The sequence below is a fragment of the Euleptes europaea genome, chromosome 2, assembly GCF_029931775.1.
Source record: "Euleptes europaea isolate rEulEur1 chromosome 2, rEulEur1.hap1, whole genome shotgun sequence".
In the NCBI taxonomy this organism is placed as follows: Eukaryota; Metazoa; Chordata; class Lepidosauria; order Squamata; family Sphaerodactylidae; genus Euleptes; species Euleptes europaea.
In genome coordinates, this window is record NC_079313.1 from 18,602,776 (window position 1) to 18,625,033 (window position 22,258).

At 48.5% G+C, this 22,258-nt stretch overlaps 1 protein-coding gene across 1 annotated transcript in view; it reads right to left on the reverse strand.

Moving 5' to 3' along the window:
• Positions 1-10,959: 10,959 nt before the first annotated feature.
• The window catches only part of RXRG (retinoid X receptor gamma), a 54,992-nt gene continuing 43,693 nt past the window's right edge, over positions 10,960-22,258 (reverse strand). The window contains exons 7-10 of the mRNA XM_056844299.1: positions 19,693-19,825; positions 17,900-17,991; positions 16,742-16,847; positions 10,960-11,119 (exon numbers count right to left, since the gene is read on the reverse strand). Coding sequence (XP_056700277.1) covers positions 10,972-11,119; positions 16,742-16,847; positions 17,900-17,991; positions 19,693-19,825 — 479 coding nt within the window. The 3' untranslated portion in view covers positions 10,960-10,971. The remainder of the gene's footprint in view (positions 11,120-16,741; positions 16,848-17,899; positions 17,992-19,692; positions 19,826-22,258) is intronic.

Sequence of the window (22,258 nt, forward strand, 5' to 3'; positions counted from 1 at the left end):
CTTAAACAGGTTTAATGGGATGTTATTTACCAGGTGACATGTAGAAATGGGCAGCTGAAGCTTTTCATGGCACAGAAGTACATCGCCTGGGAACCAGGACACCATTAAGCTTCTGTTTAAAGGGGCAAGCTATTTTCCTCCAGCTCTCTAGAGCAGGGGTGTTGAACTCATTTGTTATGAGGGCCAGATGTGACATAACTGTCACTTGGTCGAGCTGGACCATGCCTTGCCAGCCCAAATTGGGACTGGTGTGTGTGTGGCTGCCTCAGCTGCCTCGCTGGCCGGATAAGAGACCTCAAGGGGCAGGATCTGGACCGCAGGCTGTATGTTTGACACCCCTGCTCTAGAGAACCCTCCCTCTTTTCTTTCATCCTAACCTACTTTGCAGGACTGTTGAGAAGATAAAACGGAGAAAGAGAAAACAACATATGCCATCCTGAGGTCCTTGCAGGAAGGAAGGGATAAAATGTGTTAAATAACTATGTGTTCTATTTAGTGCCTCTGAATCCAGCCTTTCATCCAAGGAGCCGAATGCTGCATGGGTCCCTCCCCTCCTCCAGTTGCCTCCTCCTTTGCTGTGATCTTTCCCGAGCCTCTGTTTGGTACGATGTTTTAGGAGAGATCCTTCGCATGCTGCGTGGATGGGAAGGTTCGTGTTTTTTTGCAGGACTCGCATATATTAGCCCCCTTGTTCTTGTTCCAGCCAACTGTAGCCACCTGTAAGCTCTAGCCCTGCAGCAAACCCATAAACAGATTTCATCAGACGGCAAATCCACGAAAGCAGTTTTATTGGTTAGAATCAACAGGTTTCAGAAGCCATATTCAAAAGGACACTAGTAAGGGGCAAAGGCAGGGTGCATAGCATATATGGAAAAGCAAAAGGAGATAACTGGTAACCCAGGCAACCTCCCTCCCAGAGGCAGGAAGGAGCACTTGGCGATTCCCACAGTATGGGAATCTATGAAGACTAAACACGGAGCACAGACTGGCCTTGGACAGAACAGCACAACAGCACCTGGGAGCAGCACAATCGCACTACCACATACCATCCTCATGGCTTGCTTCTGACATTCTGCCCCCCTAAAGACCCCCCCTCACCCTCCCACCGTGGGCTTTTGAGGGTAGGCTGCATGAAATTCTTGTACTAAGCAGGGGGCGGAGACATCACAGGCGCGCACCCATTCATCCTGGCAGGGCTAAAATGTTTCCAGCGGATCAGGTACTGAAGGGCACCATAGCGAATGTGAGAATCCAGTATTTTAGCCACTTCAAAATGCTCCTCCCCCCCCCCACCATTTCAGGCACTTCGGGTTGTGGTTCAGGATGCCATTTTTGGAAGGAACAAACGGTTTTAAAAGACTGACATGGAACACAGGATGGATTCTTCGTAGGGACTTGGGCAAGGAGAGTTCCACAGCCACTGGATTAATAATCCATACTTGGCACTGAGTTTATTACATGGGCGGGTGGATCATAGGTTTTTGGTGGACAAATAGACAAGATCCCCCACTTTGCATTCCATACTGGGGGAGCGATGTTTGTCATCCTGAGCCTTGTAACGCCGTTTGGCCCGTTCTAGACTTTTAACCAGCCATGGCCAGGTTGTTTGAATAGAATGTACCCATCCGGCCACATCCGCTCCCCCCTCCTCCTCAGAAACATCAATATGGCCAGCGTGGCCAAACTCTTTACCATGGACAACCTGGAAAGGGCTGAATCCTGTGGATTGGTGAACAGCATTATTATAAGCATATTCAGCGAAAGGCAATAGGTCTACCCAATCATCTTGATGGTAATTAACGTAACAGCATAAATAGCATTCCAACACCGCATTTACCCTTTCAATCTGACCATCCGTTTGGGGATGGAGGGCACTAGACAGTCCTTGTTCTACTCCGACCAGTTTGAGAAAAGTCTTCCAGAATTTGGCCACGAAAGTTGACCCCCTGTCCGTCACTATCTTGCACGGAAAGGAATGTAGACAGAAGACATGTGACACAAAGAGGTGGGCCAATTTCAGGGCAGAAGGGATACCTGCACAGGGTACAAGATGCACCTGTTTCGAAAACAGATCAGTAATCACCCAAAGAACTGTCTTTCCCCCACTAGGGGGTAGGTCCATCATGAAGTCCATTGCAATCACTTCCCACGGTTTTGAGGGAGTCTCCAACGGTTGTAAAAGTCTGGGCGGTTTGCCCTGTGATAGTTTGGCCGCTGCACATATGGGGCAGCTGCGGATGAAGGAGTCCACATCTGATCGCATGCCCGCCCACCAAAATTGTCTCCGTAGCAAATGCAATGTTTTGAGGAATCCGAAATGTCCGGCGGTCTTGGCGCCATGAACCAAACCCAAAACCTCCCCCCGCAAAGCTACCGGAACATACAATTTAGAATCTTTGTACCAAAAATTCCCCACGTTTAAGTAAAGTAGCTGGGAGGGTTTGCGAGGACAGTTCCGCTTGATAACTGCAAAGGAGAGTCTCCTTAAAGGAATCAGACAGTCCTTCCACCCCCTCCGGAGAGGAGTCAGCGGGCAGCTTGACCGGGGACGGAGCTGATACAGGTGCAGGGAGCGACTGAATGGGGCGCTCAGGTCCCCGCACCTCGGGAACCGTGGCTGTCAGTCGTTCAGGGGGAAGAGGAAGTGAGGCAGGCGGTGCTATCGGCTCAGCCGGGCGTGGGGCTTTCCCCCCATCGCAAGCGGCGGCGGTGGGGATCGGGTCTGAGAACGGGTTTGTATGGCCAAAGTGGGCAACAGACCTCGTTGGGCAGGGGTGAAGAGCGACTCTGTGGGACAATCAACCTTGGTGGGATATTGGGGAAGTCTGGATAAAGCATCAGCCAGAAGGTTTTGCTTCCCTGGTACATATTTTAGGACGAATCGAAACTGGGCAAAGAAGTCCGCCCAGCGCACGTGCTTTGCGGACAGCTTGCGAGCCCCAGTTAGGGAGTCTAGGTTTTTGTGATCGGACCACACTTCAAAGGGCACCTTGGAACCTTCTAAAAACTGCCTCCACACTGTCAGGGCATGCTTCACCGCAGCAGCTTCCTTTTCCCAAATGGCCCAGTTGAATTCGGATTGAGTGAACTTTTTAGAAAAATAAGTGCACGGATGCAGGTGCCCATCCTCCCCCGCTGCAGGAGTGCACCCCCCATCGCTACGTCGGAAGCGTCTACATGCACTACGAATGGTTGATTGCAGTCGGGTGCTGCAAAACAGGTTTCTGATGTAAAAAGCTGCTTAAGACTATCGAAGGCGGCTTGACACTGGGGGGTCCACTCCACCCGGGCATTGGGTAAGGTGGCTGTATTCCCCTTTCCCTTAGTCTTAAGGAGGTTCATGATGGGTAGCGCAATCTGAGCCAAATGTGGGAGGAACGCCCTGTAAAAATTTGCAAACCCGAGGAATCTTTGGCCCTGTTTATGAGTAGAGGGTGGTTCCCAATCGAGCACTGCTTGTACCTTTTCAGGATCCATAGCCAGTCCCTGGTGTGAGATAATATATCCTAGGAAAGTCAATTGCTTCTTATGGAACTCGCACTTAGACACTTTAGCATACAGCTGATTGTCTCTGAGACGTTGCAACACCTCTCGAACCAAGACAACGTGCTCATCCATGGTTTTAGAGTAAATGAGAATATCATCTAAATATACCACCACTCCTTTGAACAGTAGATCATGGAGGATCTCCTTAATGAGTTGCATGAAGACCCCCGGGGCCCCTTTTAATCCAAAAGGCATAATGTGAGCACTTGTCCCGTGGTAATCCCACAAACAGCATCCAGAGACAAAGAGTCCAAAAGAGAGCTGATTTAATGGAAAACATACAGGCATGCAGAGCTTACAGGTACATTGGCACGAATGGCAACTGGAAGCACGGGGTAGGCCTATGAGGGAAAGTATTAGTCACAACAGATCAAGGCGGCCCCCCTTCTACTGAGGAGTCGTTCCCACGGGAGATAGCACTGGAACAGGAATTTAGCAGTTAGCAAGTCTGGCCTTGAGAGGCACCTGGTAGAATCGAAAGTAAAACAGTCAGAGTCTGACAGGCTGCTTAAAGCTGGGGAAAGCAGGCCTAACATTGTGCCCTCCTTTAGCCCTCCCCCACTGTCCACCACCGGTCCAGGCTTGTCAGGGTAGGCAGTATGGAATTGGCGGACCAAACGGGGTGCTGACACGTCACGTGCATGTACCCAGTCATCGTGGGCGGGACCGAAATGTTTCCAATGGACCAGGTAGTGGAGAGACCTATGACGGATGTGTGAGTCTAAGATTTTCGCAACTTCAAAATGTTCCTCCCCCCCAACCATCACTGGTACATCAGGAAGTGGTTCAGGATGCCTCTCGGGGAGGGCATGTGTGGCTTTAGCAAACTGACATGAAAGACAGGATGGACTCTCCTGAGTGATTTTGGGAGTGAAAGTTCCACAGTGACTGGGTTGATGACACGAGCAATGGGGAAGGGACCCACATACTTGGCACTGAGTTTGTTACATGGGCGGTTGGACCGTAGAATCTTGGTGGATAAATAAACCATGTCACCCACTGAGTAGTCTTTGCCCGGTGAGCGATGCTTATCAGCTTGATCTTTGTATTTATGTTTAGCTCGCTCTAGATTACGTACCAGCCAAGGCCAGGTTATCTGAATCGTGTGCACCCAGTCAGCAACACTTTCTCCCCCCTCCACCCCAGAGATATCGTTATGGCTTATGGGACCAAAGTCCTGCCCATAAATGGCCCGAAAGGGGCTAAACCCAGTTGACTGATGCACAGCATTATTATACGCATATTCAGCAAAGGGTAACAATTCAACCCAATCATCCTGATGATAGTTAACATAACAGCGTAAGTAGCATTCCAACACAGCGTTCACTCGTTCTGTTTGGCCATCGGTTTGGGGGTGGAAAGCACTTGAGAGACCTTGTTCCACCCCCACTAATTTCAAGAAAGCTTTCTAAAATTTAGCCACGTAGTTACTTCCGCGGTGGCTTATCACCTTGCGCGGAAAGGAATGTAGACGGATGACATGTGACACGAAGAGGCGGGCCAGTTTCGGGGCGGATGGGATACCTGCGCATGGGACGAGATGCACCTGTTTAGAGAACAGGTCTGTGATTACCGAAAGTACAGTTTTTCCCTCGCTGAGGGGGAGGTCAGTCATAAAATCCATAGCAATAACCTCCCAAGGTCTAGTGGGGGTTTCTAATGGCTGCAACAACCCGGGAGGTTTCCCTTGGGCCCTTTTGACCGTAGCGCAGACTGGGCAACTGCGAATGAAGGAATCCACATCAGTCCGCATGCCCGCCCACCAAAACTGCCTCCGTAGTAAATGCAATGTTTTTAGAAATCCAAAGTGTCCCGCGGTCTTGGCCCCATGGACCAGCTGTAGGACTTCTTTCCGGAGCCCTTGAGGCACATACAGCTTAGAGTCTTTGTACCATAAGCCTCTATGTTCAGTGAGAGTGGAGGGGAGGGTCTACGCAGAGAGTTTGGCTTGGCAAGCGGAACGAAGTGAGGCTACAGAAGAGTCTGTGAGATCCAATCCATCTGGTGGTGTGGGCTCTGTAGTGGAGGGAGGGGACGTCCCTGAGGGGGGTTGGACGGCTGGATTGTCAGAGTGACTGGGCACTGACGGAGCTGGCGAAGGAGGCGAGGGGGTGGCGCGGTCGGGTTGACCGGTGTGGTTGGGCCTGAAGTGCCCTCCCCTTGTGGGGGTTGTGGTGAGAGCCGGGTTTGCGCTCAGGTTTGGACTGCTAGCATGGGGAGCAAACCCCTTTGGGCAGGAGTGAACAGGGACTCCGTGGGGCATTCAACCTTGGTTGGATATTGGGGATATCTACTGAGGAGTCATTCCCATGGGAGATAGCACTGGAACAGGAATTTAGCAGTTAGCAAGTCTGGCCTTGAGAGGCACCTGGTAGAATCGAAAGTAAAACAGTCAGAGTCTGACAGGCTGCTTAGAGCTGGGGAAAGCAGGCCTGACACATCACCATAAATTCGAACATTCCAAAGCAACTAGAAAGGCAGTAAGAGATTCATCCCCCTCCTGGATTCTGACTCTGTAATAAGCCTCGACTAAGTCCAATTTGGTGAAAATGTGTCCCTCTTTCAACTGTCCCAAGAGATCAGAAATGAGGGGGATGGGATAAGCATTTGTTTGAGTAACAGCATTGAGTTTTCGAAAGTCAATACACAAACGTAAATCTCCTGTTTTCTTACGTATGAAGAAAGCCAGTGCCAAATAGGGCGCGGTGGAGGGTCAGATGAAACCGCGAGCCAAGTTCTTGTCTAAGAATTCGTGGAGCACCGCCCGTTCCGTAGGACTCATCGGGTAGATTTTACTCTTTGGCAGTTTTCCATCCCCCACCACTTCAATAGCACAGTCCGTCCGGCGGTGTGTGTGAGGTAACACATCACACTCCTGCACATTAAATACATCTGCTAAGTCCTGATAGTCGAGTGGCAATTGGGTCGGACTGGAGGTGTCCGAGACCAGGGCAGGAGTTGGTTTGATTATGGTTTTAACGGCCACTTCGTATCGGTGCAATTCACATAGCGGGCTATTGAACGTTAAGGTCTCAGCTTCCCAGTCTATGGTGGGACTGTGCCCTTTGAGCCAATTTGCTCCTAACACCACAGCATATCGAACATTGGGCACACTAGTAAAGTTGATTTGTTCCCAATGGTGGCCAATTCACATAGCCACTCCGTGAGTGCGACGGTCGACTGCCCCCCCTGAAATCAGTGCCATCCATTTGAGCAAAGTGACAGGTGCCGGTAAAGGGACTGACTTCACTTGGAGCGGCTTAAAGGTGGTTTCATTAATTAACGAGCGGGCACACCCTGAGTCTATTAAGGCTTTAACTTGTAATTGAGGTCCTTTTCTATAATGTCATAATATCACATCTACATATACAGTCTCTTCTACTTCACTCACCATGACAGGAGCCTCGGGTTTCGCAGGAATACCTGCGGAGGTCTGCGGTATCGCTCCCTCTACCGCAGACCCAGTCCGTTTTTTGGCTGGTCAAGGAGAGACTCCAAGTTAAGGGCTGGGGAGTTCCAGTGGTCGCTGTCATCTGAAGATGCTGGGCTACTCTCCCCAGGAGTAGTAATTGTAATCCTGGACCCCGACGGGTCCGCTGGCGAAAGGTCCGTCATCACTTCTCCGGCGTGCAGAGCTGGGAGCACTTTTCATCTTGGAGGGATGCTCTGCTCGGCTGCGGTGCCTCTCCCCCAGGCGCGTCCTCTCCCGCGAGGAGTCCCATCTGGCTGGGGAGTGGGACTCAGCAGCCCCGGACGTGACGGACAAGTGGCAGCGAAGTGACCCATGGTACCGCAAACGAGGCAGGCTCCCCTTTGAAACCACAATGCTCGGTCTGGTGGAGGTAGAGCCGGCCTCCGCGGGGCCTGAGGAGCAGCAGGTTTGGGAGGGTTTTTCTGGCTTCCCCCCTCCCTGGCCTGCCGTCGGGCAAGAGAAATAAACTGGTGGCGGCTTTCCGCCAGTAAAATCCACTCTTCCAAGGTGGCTGGGTCTTGCTGCATGTATGCCCAGTTTAGAATCTCAGGATGCAATGCTGCTCTGAAGTAGTGCACCCGGGTGGCTTCAGTCCAGTCCACTATTTTATTAGCGAGTCTTTTTAACTCATCCGCAAACTCTTGTACTGAGGAGGATCCTTGACGGAGTTGTAGGAGGGCCGCTTGGGCCTTCTCCCCTTGAAACGGATCCTCAAAACGTCTTCTCAACGCTCACATGAATTCATTAAGCGACCGTATGAAGCGGGCCTGGGTATCAAACTGGAGGACCATCCATTCTGCAGCCTTTCCAGCTAGAAGTGAGGAAACGAACCATACTCGGCTGTCTTCCGTGGGAAAGGTATGCCCTTGTTCTCTCATGTAACTACCCACTTGGTGAAGAAAACAGGGCAATGCATCCGCGAAGCCATCAAATGTCACACACAATCAGGGTTGCTTCCACTGCACCACCGGTCCCACTGGTGGAGGTGCCGGAGGCTGTCCTGGAGCCGGTTGCACCGGAGGCTGCTGGCCAGGGGGTTGTTGTCCCTGCTGCCCCGGCGGTGCTTGCACCGGAGGTTGCTGTAGTGCTGGCTGCGCCAGAGGCTGCTGGCCTGGGACCGGTGCCTGCGCAGGTGCCACTTGAGCTCGCTGCAGGCGACCATATTCACGCATCAACACATCCATTTGGTCCTGCATACGGGCCACACGATCCAAAAGCTCTCGGTTTTGAAACCTTAAGGCATGGATCTCCTCCTCAGCCCCCCCGGTCCGTCGGGCTTGGCTGGCTCGGTAGTTAGTATTCCAGTCGCCCTCCTCTGCATACAAGTCCTCCTCCTCCTCCTCATATTCTGGGACATCAGGAGCAAAGGTGAGCCGCTACCTGTGCGCTACTTCCCAGGTCAGGCCAGGTTCCGGGGAGCCCAAAGACAACAAGGGGAGAGACCAGTCCGATCCCCCGCAAACATTCGACCATGCTCCCGTTCTTGCTGTCGCCCGCGCCCGAGCAGCGGCCACATCCGCCAACAGTTGCTCCTCCGCCCGCCTCTGGTCAGCGAGTGCACGGTCTGCCTCGAGTTTGGACATGGCGGCAGCTGTCACAATTGGTACGGCCGCCTGCTCCAAGAATATTTGGATTTCCTTGTGCTGGCCCAACAGCGGTTGGACCTGTTGAGCCAGACCCGCGGAGGCAGGACCGAATTCAGGAGTTAGTATCTTCTCAATGTCGGCCGACGTCGTCGTGGCCGGCGTGAAATCCACAAGAACCAGGACTGTCCTGGCGGCAGCGTTCTGTGCTTCCCGGAGGCATAGGGTGGGATCCGGAACAGTTTGCGGAACCTCTCCCACCAGAGCCCTCGCCATTGGAAACAGAACTCGGGCCTCTGGATTATGGCCACCAACTCCTGATGCATCCTGCGGAGCGTAAGCTCAGCCAACAACGGGGTTAGGAGAGCAAAGTCCTCTTGCACCAACCGGGCCTCCTCCAGCAAAGTATCAAGTCCCAAAAGGTCGTTGTGGGCACATAGATCAGTGTCCTGAGTCCTCCAGGGGGTCGCCGCTGCCAGGCGACGCCACTGATCAATCACCAGCCCAACCAGCCGGGTGGACTCCGCGTAAGTCCGCTAAGCCTCCTCCAAGATGGCACACAGAAAGTTGGGGTCCTCGGGGAGCTCATCCCGCACCCCAAACCGAGGAGACGAGTGTCTAGGCGAACCCTCCAGGGCTCCAGCCGAGGTCAACAAGTAAGGATAGGACTAGTGTCCTAATGTAAGCTCTAGCCCTGCGGCAAACTCATAAACAGATTTCAGCAGATGGCAAATCCACGAAAGCAGTTTTATTGGTTAGAATCGACAGGTTTCAGAAGCCATATTCAAAAGGACACTAGTAAGGGGCAAAGGCAAGGTGCATAGCATATATGGAAAAGCAAGAGGAGATAATTGGTAACCCAGGCAACCCCCTCCCAGAGGCAGGAAGGAGCACTTGGCGATTCCCACAGTATGGGAATCTATGAAGACTAAACACGGGGCACAGACTGGCCTTGGACAGAACAGCACAACAGCACCTGGGAGCAGCACAATCACACTACCGCATACCATCCTCATGGCTTGCTCCTGACATTAACCCCCCCCCCCCAATGCCACTGGAGAGGTTTCAGAAGGCATTTTAAAAAACAGCGCTTGAAATATCATCAGAGCCTAAACTTGGTAATTGTAGCTTAATACTACGGTGACAAGTCAATTATTGGCATTTTATGCAAGGCTGTTTCCTCATGGTCACCCTGCCTACTTCGGGGCTTTGCTTTGACTATGCTTGCATTTTCCAGCCGTCAGAGGTCTCCTGCACCTTTCCACATGTTTCCCCCACATTTTCTGGATGCTGGCTAAACACAAATCTGGCCAGAGATTACAGCTTCTGGATCATTCCATAGCAATATGTTTCCCATCCTTATAAAACTACTGCTATATATTTAGCTTTTTTGTGGTGTGGTGGTTAGAGCACTAGATTTGCATCTGGGTAACCCAGGTGCATATGCCCACTCTGCCACGGAAGCTTGCTGGGTGACCTTGGCCAGTCACCTACTGTTGGCCTAGCCTACCTCACAGGGTTGTTGTGCGGACAAAATGGAGGAAAGGAGAACGGTGTTGTAAGCTGCTTTGGGTTCCCATTGAGGAGAAAGGCTGAATATAAATGAAATAAAATTAATAAATAGTTTAACTAAGGCCGTTTACTCATGGCTGTTTCCTTGCGGTCACCCCACCGACTTCTTTGTGGCTTTGCTTTGTTTATGCCTGCATTTACCAACTGTCAGAGGTCGCCTTGCTCTCCCCACGCGTTTCCACGCATTCCCCCCCATTTTCTGGATGCTGGCTAAACATGAATCTAGAAAACGCTGGCAAAATGTGCAAAAACGCAGGGGGAGAGCGAGGCGACCTCCGACGGTCAGAAAATGCAAGCATAATCAGAGCAAAACCCCGAAGTAGTCGGTGGGGTGACCGTGAGGAAACAGCCATGCATAAACGGCCTATGTGTCAATACAGTTCTTGTGAACCATTTGCTGCCGTCCCCTAGCCTGTACTGGAAACGGCAGAGAAGAAACTCCACACCAACCATTCATATGTATCATTTTTTATTTCTTTTTTTATTGTAAGTGAAAAAATAATTTAAACTCAGTTATTTGTACACGTGGCAAGGTTGACAAGCTAAAGGATGCCGTGCCCCGCCTAGCTGCCAGTTAGGGTAAACCATGAAGTGGACAGCGGTTAAGAAAAGCCACATCTACAAGTTCATAGGAGCTCCCCCATCCCTTTATTATACCCCACGCCAAAGGACAAGGGGATGAGAATGGGCAGGAGCGGACTGGGACCCCAGCATCCTCAATAGAAATAATCACCATAGTTTTCCTCCCTTCCCCCCCACCCCCAAACAACTCAATCATTTGGGCTTCCTGGCAAAAATTCAAGTGATCTGCAGTGGCGTCTCCAACATCTCCATGAGAAAGGTGTCGATGGGGGTGTCGCCAATCAGTTTGAAGAAAAACAGGTGCTCCAGACACTTCAGCCCGATGGACCGCAAGGCAGGCAGCCTCAGGAGGAGCTTAGCGAACCTGAAGGGATGAAGAAGCAGAGAACCCTGCAGTTAATGGCTAGGAGAAAATGCCTAGGGGGAGGGGCTGTGGATCAGTTTGTAGAGCATCTGATGGCGTGCAGAAGGTCCCAGGTTCAATCCCTGGCATCTCCAATTAAAGGGACCAGGCAAGTAAGTAATGTGAAAGACCTCCACCTGAGATCCTGGAGAGCCACTGCCGGTCTGAGTAGAAAATACTGACTTTGATGGACCAAGGGTCTGATTCAGTATAAGGCAGATTCTTGTGTTCATGCAATCTCACAAAGACCACAAAGAAAGAGCGCCACATCACCACCAGATCTAGGCCACATTTATGGCTGGCCACAGGACTGGAGAAAAATGTCCCATGTTAAAAAATACGATCGGCCTCAAATGCACAATGTTAAATTACGGCCAGCACCAGCAGGAGGAACTTTTTTAGATCAATAAATGCAGGCTGGAAGTTCTCATTGATTTTTTTTTTATATAGAAGAAACAGCAGCAAAGGTAATAATTAAACTATGAACGTTAGTGCATTGCATTTTAACTGTTCTTTGCCGTTTTATGTTTCCTTTCTTACATGTATTTTCTGTGAAAATCTTTGGCCATTTATGCATGGTCAATTTTGAAGCTCGCTCAAAGCTCTTTTTTAAAATGTGACTTTAAAAATGCCTATTTACGGTCCCGACGCAAAAGGAGAAATTCCACACACCCCACACTCACCTGCTCCTTCGTTCATTTGCATAGCTATTAGTATGTGCATAGCGCCACTGTTGTTTTGCATGGTTTCCTCTGGTTATTCTTCGCAGCAGCAGCAGAGCAAACACAAAAGGTCATGTTAAGTGGACTCTTTTGTAATGCGAAGCAGGTCTGCGCCGGCTTTGCAGTCACTTCCGAAATGACGGTTCAGCGTCCAAAATTTTAAAAAATGTGTGGGGCAATTCAGCCTTGAACGCGCTGCTAATTACCATGCAAAAATGGCCTCTGAGACTTCACTTAGAATTTTTTTTAAACTATTTTTTAATTTTTTTCTGAAACAAGTTAACATATAAAAATAAAGAGAGAGACAAGAAAAAATATAACAGGACTTTCCCGACATCTTCCTCCATCCATTAATAAATCTGTATACTCTTTGGTATCTACAATTCTAATCCTAATATTTCTAATTACACTAATTGAACTAAATCTCATACAATTTTAAAAATATAATATTGAATGTAATCATTAAAAGGTGGTTAATATTATCTCAGAAAAAAGGAAGATTAATAAATCTTACTAATAATCAATGGATTAGATCAATAAGTAAAAATTATCATCTTCTTCATAAATTAATACCTCCGTAAACCCTCCATGTCTCCCTACACCTGTTCATTGTAAATTGTCTTTATAATGTATTAATATAGTAAATTCTACCATTATTGCCAAAATCAAGCCTTTTAACCAGTCCCTTGTTTATTTCCAAAAAACAAAACTAGACTCTTTTAGCCAGTCCCTTTGTCCGGAATTTCCAACGTCTTCCACTTTTCTTCATTGACTCCAAACACCGGAGAGCATCCTTGGATGTGTTTGGTAAAATTCCCTCTGCAAGCATAGAGTTCTCATAGTACATCTGCATTGTTGTTTCTTCAATTCCAAGTTCATAAAAAGAAATCCCGGTAGCTCCAACCTTACCACCCTTCAAGTCCTCCAAGCTAATATCAAAAAATTCTTCAGGCAATTTGTAAAGATAAAAGTCAAGATCTCTCACGTTCATATCCTTCGTAAGCAGCTGGTCTGTTGCAGTTTCCTGTTGAAGGGATGCACTGTCCTGTTGTTTATCCTGGCTCCCCTTTTCCTTTGTGGGAATTTCCTGATCTTGAGCCATCTTCTCACTTGGAGAATCCACTGCTATCACATCTGACTTCGTTGTATTTGCTTGGTCCTTTATGTCTTTAAGTACATCCAGAATAGAATCCAGTTTTGATTGATAGATTGATATATGGTGTTTGTCATGGCAATTAGTTGATCCATCTGTTTAATTGCACATTCCATGCTTGCTACTTTTAAAAATTTTGTTAATTAGTTGGTAGAGTCCGGGCAAATAAACCAAAAAATAGAAAAATGTATAGGTGATTCAGCAGGATTCCTGTATAGTGGGTAGTAATTTGATGTTAAATACCATCAAGTTGAAAACACTCTAGTATAGACTGCGGCAGAAAACAGGATATACCCATAAAGATGCAGAACTGTGGACCTTTTGTTACCTCTTCTTCCAGGAACTTGGAAGTAATTTGTCAGTTACACAAGACACACTTCCAATCTCACAATCTCACAGTCTGTTACAGTCTCACAATGGCATTAAACAATGAAGGCGGAAAGATGACAACAAAGGAGGGGGGATTCTTCCTCCCTCCCCTTTCAACGTCGAAGTATCTGATTGGTAGTTGTAACGTCTTTCAAAAGCTCCTGTTTGTTATGTCTATCCACTGAATAAATTGATAGAATTCCTGCCAGTTTATCTGATGTTTTTTTTGTTTTGTAAGAGTCATTTATACATCAGGTGGGGAGGCACAGATTTGATAGATGTATTTGCCAATTCTTCAGATCCTCCAAATCCAGGTAAAACAAAATTTTTATAACTTACTCAGATTTTAGAAGAGTATGTATTCTTGCTTCCGTGTGGTTGCTTAGGTGGTAATAGGTAGAGGAGGACTGAGCCTAATTCCAAAGAGATGTTTGCGGCATTGTATTTTCCCCTCAATGCCTGCGGGACCTTGCCCAGTTCCCCGAGAGTTGTCCTCTCTCAGAAAAATGGGGGTCAGACCGCAGGAGAGTTCCTGGTCCCCGGTCCACTATTTAGGATCTGGGTAGGGGTGCAGGATGCATCCCAGATTTGAACGTTTCTTGGGTTCCTCAGGAGCCCCTGAAGAATGTGGCGCTCAGTCCAGCATCTCTAGAGGAAGTCGACTTCACTTAGAAATTTTTGGGGTTGGTTTGCAGGGGGAGAGAAGGCAGCAGATGTACCGCTGTATTTTGCAGGGGTCTTTGGGCTGGGTCTTATTAGAAAATTATTGTAAGTTTAAAGAGCATTTAGGAAATGAATGAAGCAACTCAGAGGAGCAAATTACAGAGGGCAGTAAAGAAAGAGAGCTTTGGAAATCAAATTAGAGAAATGTGATAAAGCTGTATTTTACAGGGGTCTTCAGGCTGTGACTTATTAGAAATTCTGTGTTAAAAACTGCCATGTTATTTTTTTTTTTAAATAGTGCCCATTACTATTAAAAAATAGTAATACAAAGGGGGAAGTGGTCGATATAAAACAGAAAATATGACTTTTAAATGATTTTCTTAGGGGACAGAATGGCTTTCTTCCCACTTGTTGCATTTTTGCATATTGGCCAGTAGAGGGAAGCAGTGTACGACAACAGACATTGTAAGGAAGATTTGTAGTTCTTTTCCAAAGCAGATTCTTCATTCTGTAGAATTCCCTCCACCCAGCTTCTCCAGTTAGAGTTGCCAGGCCCAGGTTGGGAAACACCTGGAAATTTGGGGGATGGGACCTGGGGAGGACAGGGACCTCAGTGGGGAACAATGCCATAGTGCCCCCAAGCACCCATTTTTTGCAATGGAACTGATCTCTATGAGCTGTAATTCCGGGGGGTTCCCAAGTGACCACCTGGAGGCTGGCATCCCTACTAGAGGGACTAGAGGGACCACTGCTCTGATCCAGCAGATGTTCTTATGTTATGGTGAGGTTCAAATGTTGTAATTTGTCAAGGAAAGCTGATCCTGAGTGTGATAGGAGAGAAGGCTGTTTATTACATCGATATCCCACCTTTCACAAGCTCAAGGCAAAAAAGGTTTCCAGTAGGGCTGTGGAAAAAAAATCCGGTAAATTTCGGGTTTGGGTGTATTGGGCCCGATTTTTTTCCAGTTAACCCCGAAATAAGCCGAATACCCATACTGGTAAATATGGGGATTTGGTTTATTTCCAGGTTTACTGGAAGAATTCATGCCCATTTATGGGGATTTCTTTTGATGCTCCTGGGGGGGCATTTTTGGAGGTAGAGCCCCCAAATTCACAGCATAGCATGAAGGGACTCTCTGTCGTGAGTCAGCCTGAGAATTACTCTTCAGAAGAAGAGGAGGCAGAACAAGCCCTCACTCCCTCTGAAGAGATAACACCGGAACAGCAAGACGGGGCCTCTGAGCCAGAAGATCGGCCGGCTGAAACAAGAGAACAGGGAAGAGAAAGCCTTTCACCTTCAGGGTCTCCTCCACCAGTGGAGAGAAGAAGAGTAAAAGGTAGAATGGCATTGCAGCAAAGGAGAAAGTCAGCCCGGCTTTTGGACAAAAGACGTAAGTTGGCGCAGGAGGAATCAGAGTCTGAAGCCGACAGTTGAGCTGAAATACCTGGAGAGTCACGAAGGCAATATAAGCAAGGCTGACCGTTAAGTGCCTCGTGGGAGCAAATGTTATTGCATGCTGCCTGTCTCTTATCTTGAGAAGCTTCATTTAGGAGTCCGGTTTGCCGTGGTGTTGAACTTGGAAGAAAGCCGTGCCTGCAGCCAAGACCGTAAGGGCGAGGAGCTTGTATCTGCTGTGATCTTGTTCCTGTATTGTGAGTATACTGTTCCTGTCCTTATTAAAGAGCTGCCGGCCCCTCCCAGCAAGAGTAAAATACGCGTCAGGCTCTGCTTCCTTCAGCATTGATACGTTGCTGTGTGGAAAGCAGAGACTCAGACCTGCCTGTACGCAACACTCTCATTGCATGACCCCAAAGTTTGGTGATGATTGGATAAGGGGGTCCCATTTTATCTGGAAGGGGTCACCCCCCCTTAGAGAAATATTGCAAACTTTGCAATAATTATTTGGCTTTTTCCGGGAATCGCCTATTCGACTTGGCTGATTCAAGTGTTGTTGTTTTTCCAGTAAACCTGAGCAGAAAATAAGCCGAAATTGCAATTTTCTGCTTTATTTTCGGCTCGGGTTTACTGATATGCACCGCCCTAGTTTCCAGATGCTCTCCGACTGAGGCCTTCACCAGCCCACAACAGATTAGCTTCATTTACTGCATTCAATGGTCTTTGGCTTGTCTTTGCCTCTTTCAGCTCTGTATGTGCTTCTGCTCTGGCCAAGCCAAAAGGACTAACATAGCACTGCAGCCCTCTCTCTTTCCCTGTACATTTCAACAGTGCACAGTCCACCTTCCCTCCACCCTTTCACACATTTTGAGCTATCTTCCTAATGGATGTACAATCCAATACATCTGATGAAGTGAGCTCCAACTCACAGAATGCTTATGGTGGAATAAAGCAGGAGATCCGGTGTAGTGTAGTGCAGTGGTTGGAGTGTTGGACTAGGATCTAGCAGATCCAGGTTCGAATCCCCACTCTGCCACTGAAGCTTGCTGGGTGACCTTGGACCAGCCACACACTCCCAGCCTAACCCGCCTCACAGGGTTGTTGTGAGGATAAAATGGAGGAGAGGGGAATGAGGTAAGCTGCTTTGGGTTCACGCAGGGGACAAAGGCAGGGTATAAATGGAACAAAAACAGGTGTTGTCAGACTTTAAAGAGCCACTTCCGGTTTAATTTTATTGCTACAGACTGACATGGCTACCCCCCTCCCCCATTTCTGTTTACCTTCCAGGTTGCTCAGGATATTTCTGTTTGGTATATGCTTCCAGAGCCGCATAAACTTTCTCCCGTAGCAATTCTACTTCTGCTGGACTGGACAGCCCCTTGGCATCTGAGGAGAGAGGAATAAGATACAATTCTATACCCACCCTTGGCCTGCAGAGTCAAAAGGGGGAAAGGATTACATCCACCCTTAGCGACAGCCATGCCATCATATTTATAAGCAGTAGAGGGCAGTATCATCCTAGACATTCACACACACAGGGGTACAGCTGTAAAAACCAGTGAGACTGCCAAGAGGCCTGGCCTAGACCATGACATGCCTTGAGCAGCCCTCCAGTTTCCCCTCCGACCACACTCAGGCGAACCCTCACCTAGGGTTGCCAACTGCCAGGTAGTAGCAGAAGATCCCCTGCTAATTCAACTGATCTCCTGCCGATAGAGATCAGATCACCTGGAGAAAAATGGCCGCTTTGGCAATTGGACTCTATGGCATTGAAGTCCCTCCCCTCCCCAAACCCCGCCCTCTTCAGGCTCCACCCCCCCAAATCTCCTGCCGGTTGAGAAGAGGGACCTGGCAACCCTACCCTCACCCCACTGCATTCAGAGGCGCTGTCCTTCGGGTTGCCAGGTCCTACCTGGCCTCCGGTGGGAGCCTCATGCATACGACCATGAGGGGTCTACCCCAGAAGTGCTGTGCACGTGGGGGACGCTCTAGCAATTCCCCTCTGAAAACTCTATGGAAACCACAGAGTTTGGGGGGAGATTGCTACATTCCGCCGCCACCCCCCCTTCCCATTTGGCTTACTTCCTCCCGCTGGCCAGCAGAGGGGCGGCGGGCAGCCCGATGAGTCGGCAGGCAATTGCCCGCCCTCACCCAGCAACTGGAAACCCCATCTGTCCCCCCGGCCACTCCTGCTGCTGTTCGGCTCTCGCTCCTCCAGCCGTCAGCAAATCTCCCTCCCTCCGCTCTTCCTTTCCTGTCGCAACAAGCAGCTGCAATGGAACAAGCGCATAAAGTACGAGAATACCCAGAAGCCAGGGGGAAGGAGTCTCGACGGGAACCAGCAGCAAAGAGCCCTAGTCCATTCTCTGGTCGGGCTGGAGGCCCAGGGCTCGGAGCCGCTAACTGAAGAGGATGTTATTTTCCCAGGCTTCAGCTACCTGGATTGAACAAGACGATGGCTCGGAGGCAGCCCAGCTCCGATTTGTCCATTTGCATGTCTTTCATTTTGGACACCAGCTCAGTGAGAACTCTGCACACACACGGGAGAAAACAAGAGAGAGAAAATCCGAGATGTAATTTATTTATTGTTTATATAAAAAAATTATATCCTGCCTTTCCTCATGATTCAAAGCAGCTCACAATAATAGCTTTTTTAACAAAATCCATAATAAAACAGCAAACCGCAAATCTCCCCCACCCCCTTGAAAGATGCCTGCCATTCAACCCTCCTCAAAAGCCGTGGCAAACAAGAAAGCTTTGCAGTGCCTCCTGAAGATCTCCAAGCATCCTTGTATAATTGTTTTACACCGCTTAATCTGCCTTGAATCTCAGTGAAAAAAGCGAGCTATAAATCTTATATTCTAATAGTGACGTCAGCCAAATTTGAGGATCACTAAAGCCATTTTTTAAAAGTGCAAAGCTTTTACAAATGGCACATAGAGCAGAGAAACCACAGGGGAGACCTAGAAGGAAGAGGAGGAGGAGGTGGAGGAGGAGGAGAAGAAGAAGAAGAAAGAAGAAGAAGAGCTGATTTTTATATGCTGACTTCCTCTACGACTTAAGGGAGAATGAAACCGGCTTACAATCACCTTCCCTTCCCCTCCCCACAACAGACACCCTGTGAGGTAGTGTTGTGCCTGAGTAATCATACCTGCATCACATTCAGACATACAGGCAAGCTTGCATGCAAAAGCTGTTAGCTGGCAGAAGCCGCTTCTCAGTAACCCTTCCCCTTCCCTGCATAACAGCCCGCTCTCCCTCCCCTTCAGCGAGTAACTAGTTTGCGCCAAAGAATGCACACACACACACAATCCAAGGGCTGGAAAAGTCTCCCCTTTGCACAAGAAGTGACCTGGGAGATCCTTCCCTCCCCCCTTTGCAATAAAGCTTTCGCTTTCAAGGGAACGCTCTGAACTCAATGTGTGTGTGTGTAAAGTGCCGTCAAGTCGCAGCCGACTTATGGCAACCCCTTTTTGGGGTTTTCATGGCAAGAGACTAACAGAGGTGGTTTGCCAGTGCCTTCCTCTGCACAGCAACCCTGGTATTCCTTGGTGGTCTCCCATCCAAATACTAACCAGGGCTGATCCTGCTTAGCTTCTGAGATCTGATGAGATCAGGCTAGCCTGGGCCATCCAGGTCAGGTCTGAACTCAATAGAATAGGCTCTATTCATAAATGTTGAAAAGAGCATAGACGCATGCGCTCTGGCAAAGCTAGGATCGCCTGTTCAGAAAAAGTATCTTCTTCTGTTGGAATGTGAAAAGTCTATATAATCTTTTGCTGTTGCCCCACCTCATTGTGAGACTGGATCGTAGTCCCCATTGGCTTCGATCCTGCTTTCATCCAGCTATGGTGTATTGATCAATAAAACTGGCTGTAAGCTCAAACCAACCTCCTTCCCTCATTCTTTAATCAGATTCTATGGGAATCGGGGAGCACATCAGTAGGTGAGGCTGAGAGGCTGTGACTAGCCCAAGGTCACCCAGCTGGCTTCGTGTGGAGGAGTGGGGAAACAAATCCAGTTCACCAGATTAGCCTCCGCCGCTTACGTGGAGGAGTAGGGAATCAAACTCGGTTCTCCAGTACAGAGTCCACCGCTCCAAACCACCCCTCTTAACAACTACACCACCCATCATTTATCCATTCCAGATCCACCAAAGTAGAAACCAGAATGTATCTAGGGGGAGAATTCATGAGGCCAGAGACAAGAATTTTTTTAAAAAAACACATGCCTGTCAAAAATGGAGCCCACCCCAGCGCTATGGGCGCTGTTCCGATGTACGTGTAAACCAGTGGCTAACAGGATGCCGTCCTGCACAGACACCGAGCGATGGGAGAAAGATGCAATCAGCAGTTCGTTCCAACCTGAAAAAAGAGAAGATGGCAGTGATCTGGGAAACCTGGACAAACGTTCCCCTTGGGGAATTTGCGTTTTTCAAGAAACACCAAATTCAGAAAGAAAGGGAAAAAGAGAGAGAAGGGGCAAAAGTAAACCCTGCTAACCTCAGTTGGATTTATTCTTTCATTCAGGATGGCTGGCAAACACAAATAGAACTTACTGATCCTTCAGGAACAGGAAAAGCCTCTCTAGGGGTGAAAACGCACGTTCGCTTTAGCCTCCTTTCTTCCCTGTTCCAGCCAGGATTCAGCCAGGATCGAACGCACGTTCGTGCGTTCGATCCTGGCTGAATCCTGGCTGGAACAGGGAAGAAAGGAGGCTAAAGCGAACGTGCGTTTTCGCCCTAGGAGTCCAAATTCTCTCACTGTAACTCCCTCTGCTTAACTGGAAAAGCTAGCAGGCCCTTCTTTCTTGCAGGGGATACATGTGAGTTCAAGTCAAGCAAAGGGGGCAATTATGGATTTCTAGAGGCGCTTTGCTGGAACCCAGGGTTGCCAGCTCTGGGTTGGGAAATACCTGGAGGTTTTTGGGGCGGAGCCTGAGGAGGCGGGGTTTGGGAAGGGGAGGGACTTCAATGCCATAGAGTCCAATGGCCAAAGTGGCCATTTTCTCCAGATTAACTGATCTCTTATCAGCTGGAGATCAGTTGTAATTGCAGGAGATCTCCAGCTGCTACCTGGGGGCTGGCAACCCTACCTACCCATGAGCCAAAAGCAGCTCCGATTGAATTGTACAAATTATGCGGTATCGTTTTTTCTCTGTAACTATTTCTTCAACTGACAACAGATGGCGCCAGTTCCTTATTTTACATACAGAGTTGGAAGACAGATGCCTCTAGTGGCTGCTGCTTATCAGTGACTTCATGTCATGCCTACCCATGTTTAAAAGTTTGGCTCCTCGGGAGAGGGGGGATTCATAGAATCATAGAATCATAGAGTTGGAAGGGACCACCAGGGTCATCAAGTCCAACCCCCTGCACAATGAAGGAAGTTCACAACTACCTCCCCCCTGCACACCCCTAGTGACCAGAAGATGGCCAAGATGCCCTCCCTCTCATCATCTGCCTAAGGTCACAGAATCAGCATTGCTGACAGATGGCCATCTAACCTCTTCTTAAAAACCTCCAGGGAAGGGAGAGCACCTCCCGAGGAAGCCTGTTCCACTGAGGAACCGCTCTGTTAGAAAATTCTTCCTAACGTCTAGACGGAAACTCTTTTGATTTAATTTCAACCTGTTGGTTCTGGTCCGACCTTCTTGGGCAACAAAAAACAATTCTGCACCATCCTCAATATGACAGCCCCTCAAGTACTTGAACATGGTTATCATATCCCCTCTCAGTCTTCTCCTCTTCATGCTAAACATACCCAGCTCCTTCAACCTTTCCTCATAGGACTTGGTCTCCAGACCCCTCACCATCTTTGTTGCCCTCCTCTGGACACGTTCCAGCTTGTCTACATCTTTTTTAAATTGTGGTGCCCAAAACTGAACACAGTACTCTAGCTGAGGTCTAACCAGAGTGGAGTAAAGCGATTCCATCACTTCGCGTGATCTGGAAACTATACTTCTGTTGATGCAGCCCAAGACTGTGTTTGCCTTTTTAGCTACCGCATCACACTGCTGACTCACGTTCAGTGTTTGGTCTACTAAGACCCAAAGATCCTTTTCACACACACTACTGCTCAAACAAGTCTCCCCCATCCTATAATTATGCATTTGATTTTTCCTACCTAAATGCAGAGCTTTACATTTGTCTTTGTTGAAGTGCATTTTATTAGTTCTAGCCCATTTCTCCAGCCTGTCAAGATCATCCTGCATCTTGGCTCTGTCTTCTACCGTATTTGCTACCCCTCCCAATTTAGTATCATCTGCAAATTTAATAAGCATCCCCTCTATTCCTTCATCCAAATCATTTATAAAGATGTTGAACAACACAGGGCCCAGCACAGATCCCTGAGGAACTCCACTAGTCACTTCTCTCCAAGTGGACGAGGAACCATTTGGGTACAATCTGTCAACCAGTTGCAGATCCACCTAACAATAATAGAATCTAAACCACATTTTCCAAATTTGTCAACTAGAATACTGTGTGGAACCTTATCAAAAGCCTTACTGAAATCTAGATAAACTATGTCTACAGCATTCCCTGATCCAGCAAGGTAGTAACTTTCTCAAAAAAGGAGATAAGATTAGTCTGACATGAATTATTCTTGAGAAAACCGTGCTGGCTCTTAGTGATCAGATCCATCCTTTCTAAATGCTCAAGGACTGACTGTTTGATGATTTGTTCGAACACTTTTCCTGGTATAGAAGTCAAGCTGATGGGTCGGTAGTTACCCGGATCCTCCTTTTTCCCCTTCTTGAAGATGGGGACAACATTTGCCCGCCTCCAATCTTCTGGC